This window comes from Branchiostoma floridae, chromosome 14 (assembly GCF_000003815.2).
Source record: "Branchiostoma floridae strain S238N-H82 chromosome 14, Bfl_VNyyK, whole genome shotgun sequence".
NCBI lineage: Eukaryota > Metazoa > Chordata > Leptocardii > Amphioxiformes > Branchiostomatidae > Branchiostoma > Branchiostoma floridae.
Window position 1 is genome coordinate 1610945 of NC_049992.1, and position 5977 is coordinate 1616921.

The 5977-nt window shown below is 48.2% G+C and overlaps 1 protein-coding gene across 1 annotated transcript in view; it reads left to right on the top strand.

The window, feature by feature from the left end:
- Positions 1 to 4811: 4811 nt before the first annotated feature.
- Positions 4812 to 5977, top strand: part of LOC118430839 (adipolin-like) — a 15871-nt gene continuing 14705 nt past the window's right edge. Inside the window, exons 1-2 of the mRNA XM_035841872.1 lie at positions 4812 to 4970; positions 5373 to 5432. Of these exons, the coding sequence (XP_035697765.1) occupies positions 4893 to 4970; positions 5373 to 5432 (138 nt within the window). The 5' untranslated portion in view covers positions 4812 to 4892. The remainder of the gene's footprint in view (positions 4971 to 5372; positions 5433 to 5977) is intronic.

The window sequence follows — 5977 nt, forward strand, 5'->3', positions numbered from 1 at the left end:
GACGCCGCTTTACAAATGAAAACAAACGAGCCGGGAACACGGCAGGATCTTTCCGCAACGTCACCAGGGCAAGAGCACGTCCCGATAAACGCTTCGACTTTGCGGTTTTGCGACGGGGTAAAATCGGATGTCACATGTGATCTAGCCTCGTATAGTCGTGATATAGCTCCCGAGTCTCTTCTCTTCTCTTCGTAATTACGAAGAGGAGAGAATCGAAGAGACTCGGGAGCTATATTACGGCTGGATACCAGGCTACATGTGATCAGCGGTACTCTCAATACAAGAACATTATCACCCCTCTGAAAATAACATCCTCATCGTCTGTTTTCTCATTCAGATACCTTTTATCACAGCACATTCTAGGAACATTGCATCCTGGCTAATTCTACTCAACATTCTGTTGCATTAGATTATTCTTATGTCTATTGTTGCCCCATGATATGTTCCAAGTGCCTAAAAAAATAATGCAATTGACTTTTTTTAAAATCTTGAGCCCTTGTCGCCAAGCACAGAGCACGTCTTGATAAACTCCTCCATCCGGCGTTCTTGTGGATAGCATCGGATCAGTTCCCAACGCCATGCTCGATTTTGTCTGGAATGTTTCTAAGTCACATCTCGTAAGTCTCCGTGTGGTTAACTGGAGCAGTGTTTTGATCTATTCATTAATCATAAATGCCCATGCTAAAACAATATAGTCATTTAAGCCTGCCATGTTTCTTATCGAATTAATCGTTTTTGAAGCCGTATAAAAGAGAGGAAGACAGAGGAAACGATGGGAAGACGACGTAAAAGAATGGACAGGGCTGAGCTTAGCGGAAGCCATAAGAGCGGCGGAGGATAGAGACAGGTGGAGAAGAATAGTGGATGAAGTCATGGTGCCCCAACGACCCACACAGAGGTCAAGGGATAGGTGAGGTGAGGTGAGGTGAGGATAAAAGAGAGTACTGTAGTGTTTTTTAAGGCCGAATGGGCAGTTGGTTGTCATCCACTGCGGGGCACGGTATTGGGAGGCGGAGCCCAAACGTCTCCTCCTCTCGCCTTGTACCTCCCCAACCGAAGTCAGAACCTAGCGTTGGTACTGTTCGCGATTTTGGTCAAGAAGACTGTGTCACCCCTACTCATGTTGCGCAACTTATCATAATGTAAAAAAAATCACAGGCTGTGTCGTTGAAGAGGTTCATCAGTCACGTGTTACTAATTGATAGAATTCTTGGATGACTCTTTGAAACACGTGTACGTCAAAATTTCCGATGTCTCGGACCTAGTCTCGTGACATCACGTGATATCGCGAGACTAGGCTATTCCGTGATCAAGGTGTACTGAGCAGACATCGCAAGTTTGGAGTTTATGTGTTTTCAATGATCACTGATTGAAGGATTATTCTATCAACCATAGGCTGTGTGTTTGAAGGCGGTCCAAGGTGGGGTGACGTCTCTCAACAACACCTGTCATCTTGATTTAAGAGTCGGTGCGGACATATCGTTGCCATGGTAACCGCCGAAACATCACGTCATCCCCAGCCGGGTTCGCGCGTGTTTTCTGCTGACTGCTGTCATCACCCCGAACTAATTGAGTATCGGTTTGCAAGAAAAGCTTTCCCGCGCCCGTGCCGAGCTAGTCGAGCCGTGTTTATTTGTTTGGGTTGTCGGGAGTTCGCGACGGCGCACGCGCGTAGCCGGCCCGGGCTGACACCTTCGGCTGGTCATTCTGGACTTGTGCCAATCAAAACGGAGCGCCGCCTGCCGTCAAACGTACGGGAGTGATAGACTATGTCTCCGCCAGACCGATTTGCGCTGAAAAAAGGGGCAAAATTTCCGTTGAGTCGAGTCGTTGAGTCGAGAAGCTAGCCTGTGTGTAGCCTCCTTCACCGGCTCTCTGGGCATTGGCTTTTCGGGGCGGTGACGGGGAGGTCGTTTAGCGATTTTTAACCGGGGATACGCCGGGAAAGGAAAATATGTCCGGAAAGGAATATATGCCGGGAAGCTTGAATTCCGCGGACTCCAAGCTTCCCGACATATATTGATAAAAAGGTTGCTAGCCTGTGTGGGCCTGGACCCCGGAGGAGCTGGCCTGTGTAAGGCCCTGAGAACAGTCTGGTCTCCAGGCTAGGACGGCCACAAGGGGGAAGAGTTAATAGAGAGGTGGAGACCTGGCCATGGATGTCAGCGAGGCAGCTCGCTTTAACGACGTGTTTGCGAAGTGAAGTAGCCAGGTCAATGACCTAAATGTGCGATGGTCTCACAGACAGGATATTATGGGTACGCTGGGCATCTAAAGTCTTCTACCGCAATGAGATGGCTGTCTCTTAGTATGGCGGAAGAAGAAAAAAATCTCAAATTCACTTTTAGAATAAACGAATTAAACTGTTTATAGAAATTGTTTAATTGCTACTTCATACATTTTTTTATCATTCCGCAAGACAATAGCAACTGAGTTGCCAGCTAGTCGACAATAATAGCAGATGAAGGCCAGGAACACGACACTTAGTTTCGTCGCGTTTTGATTGGTTTGTAACGTTTGCTCCTTACCTAACGGATTTCAAGACAATCCATACTGCTGTCTCTGCTTAAATAAAGAGCATAGAAGTTGAACACACACCACTACTATTGCTTTGTAGTCCCCCTGTCTGCTATGTGATACTGAATTTATGTATATACACTGTATAGCTTAACAGGGAGAATAGGTAACAGAAATGTCAAGCTGATTGTGGGTACAAATAAAATCAAATTCACTTCCAGTGGACTAGCCCCCTGCTGAAGTGCCTGTGTTAAAATCATGGTTGCGAGGTATGGTGTATTCTGGACCCAGCACCATGTCATACATTGATTAACAGTCGGAATGCGTAGGAAGAACTCGCTCCAGAAAAGTTATTTTTCTTGGCCCTCATCCCCTGCCACCTGGGCCGAGTGTTCCCAGAAAATGACACCGCCAGTTCCTGTTATGAAATGTGAAAAAGCCGTTCACTTTCACAGCTTCATTAACCTCCCGTTGTAACTGAGGTGTTTACAAAATAATGACAAGTCTTAGAGGGGAGAACATTTGGTGGGCAAGGTCGCGCTTTATAACATTGGCAGCTATGGACGTTTTGTTCAGTATAGAAGCTGAAATGTTTCTCTTAACACAACTTTGTATCGAAAAAAAATGAGTGAGTGACAGAATGAGTTGATTTGTAAATTCGGGACATTTCAGGAACGAACAACACAAGTATCTCCCTATGGCTCTCATATTGGCTTTGTACGTATAGTTTAGGCACCTCGGCTTCTGCCTAATCTCCAAGCAGATCCTACAATGACATAATATAGTACCAAACTGGCCAAGGAGTGTAGTCAGCCAAAAGGTGTCCATTTGCCCGGTAGCAAAACACACTCCTAAGCCAGCTACAGTCGTCTTATGCTACCGTAGGATCTGCTCGGAGATTAGCTTCTGCCCTGGATGCCACGGTCTGCACGCACCCTTCATTCTCCCTGCCCCACTCTACATGTACACAACCCGTCTGGTGATGACCTCCCGATGTCAGTCATTTGCCGCCTGACTGACGTGGCTAATGACCCGTGAGAAAGCCGGGCCGCGAACCACAGCTGTCGTCATCTCACGTGACATGTGCACCTGTAGTCCAGGCACAATGTGTCGGGGAAAGGGGGGGGGGGGGCCTTTTCTCCCCGACCCGCGGGGACTACATTTTGCGTCTCGTTCAAGTTGGGACTAAAATGGCGTCTGCAGATAGACTGTCACGAGGTAGACAAGCCGGTACAGATGGACTCACCTGTCCTTTGTTCCCCCAGGTGTTTCCCGGAAGTCACGAGGTAGACAAGCCGGTACAGGTGGACTCACCTGTCCTTTGTTCCCCCAGGTGTTTCCTGGAAGTCACGAGGTAGACAAACCGGTGCAGGTGCATGGACTCACCTGTCCTTTGTTCCCACAGGTGTTCCCGGGAAGTCACGAGGTAGACAAACCGGTGCAGGTGGACTCACCTGTCCTTTGTTCCCCCAGGTGTTTCCTGGAAGTCACGAGGTAGACAAACCGGTGCAGGTGCATGGACTCACCTGTCCTTTGTTCCCACAGGTGTTCCCGGGAAGTCACGAGGAAGACAACCCGGTGCAGGTGGACTCACCTGTCCTTTGTTCCCTCATGTGTTCCCGGGAAGTCATGAGGTGGACAAACCTGTACAGGTGGACTTACCTGTCCTTTGTTCCCGCAGGTGTTTCCGGGAAGTCACGAGGTAGACAACCCGGTGCAGGTGGACTCACCTGTCCTTTGTTAACACATGTGTTTCCGGGAAGTCACGAGGTAGACAAGCCGGTACAGGTGGACATATCTGTTCTTTGTTCCCACAGGTGTTCCCGGGAAGTCGTGAGGTAGACAAGCCGGTACAGGTGGACTCACCTGTCCTTTGTTCCACCAGGTGTTTCACGGAAGTCATAAGGTAGACAAGCCGCTAGATGTGCTCTCACCTTTCGATGCAGGTGGATTCACCTGTCCTTTGTTTCCCCAGGTGTTTCCAGGAAGTCACGAGATAGACAAACCGGTACAGGTGGACTCACCTGTCCTTTGTTCCCCCAGGTGCTTCCGGGAAGTCACGAGGTAGACAAGCCGGTACAGGTGGACTCACCTGTTCTTTGTCCCCACAGGTGTTTCCGGGAAGTCACGAGGTAGACAAGCCGGTGCAGGTGGACTCACCTGTTCTTTGTCCCCACAGGTGTTTCCGGGAAGTCACGAGGTAGACAAGCCTGTGCAGGTGGACTTACCTGTCCTTTGTTCCTACAGGTGTTTCCCGGAAGTCACGAGGTAGACAAGCCTGTACAGGTGGACTCACCTGTCCTTTGTTCCCTCAGGTGTTTCCTGGAAGTCACGAGGTAGACAAGCCGGTACAGGTGGATCCACGTGGCAGCTGGATGTCCTTCGTCAAACATTCCAACAACGGGAACAAAAACAACGGCAGGAAAAAGCGGAAAGAGCAGGAAAAATCCCTGGTGAGTTTCGGAGAAACAAAACCACACACAGCGCCAATACATACGTTTTGAGAGATACCAAAAATGTACACAGAAAAGACAAATTCTCTGTTTGGATTTCCTGTGTATTGCAAGGGTTTCTCCACTTTTGTCGAAAGTTTCTCATTTACATCGGATACACTGTTGCTAATGACAAGGAACAGTCGAATAACTTAGGAGCATGTGCGTGACTCAAAGACAAGTTCCTCTAACATTCACTAACGTTAACATTCGTCCAACAAGGTACAGGAAAGGCCAAGAAATGTTGCACATTAAGATGCTGTAAAACGCTGTACAAAATCAGCTCATCCTGGACAAACTGGTTATATTTGATGGTTTGGAGTGATTTTGACTGGTTGCCATGGTTTTGTGTAACGCCTGCAGGGCTTACTGTCCGATCCGCCCACAACCAACCCCGGCGCGCGGAAAGGGGCGGCTAGAAAGGTTAGATCCCCGTCTTTCCTCAACCACTCCTTCACTCACTCACTCATTTACTCACTCAATTACTCACTCACTCACTTTCTATCCGCATGTTGTCCACCTTACCTTAAAGCCAAGCAGAGGTTTGAGGGGGAGATCGTTACCTTCTTCTAAACTTGGGACCAGAGGGAGGTAACCATATTCTGATTATTCATACTTTCGTGTCAGTTGACTTCTGTGACCTTTGACTCCCAGGTTACGTAACTACCTATTTAGAGCTGAAGAAAGATGGCGGATTCCGTCTGAATTTTTAGTCGTCTGTAACAGTTTGATTCTTCCTGTTAAGTGATATCTACACCTTTGACCTCTGCTTGGAGATTACACCACTACTTGACCTCAACCTTGTGATCCAGTCTTTGCACGTAATGGCCGCCATGTTGGTAGAGTGAGTAGATCCAAGATGGCGGCCGGTTGTTCGGCATGTCTGTAGACAATGACTCTCATAGGGCATATTCATGTTTGTTGTTCTAAGATCCTTCCACTGTGCGTTAGTTGCTACTATGTGTTTC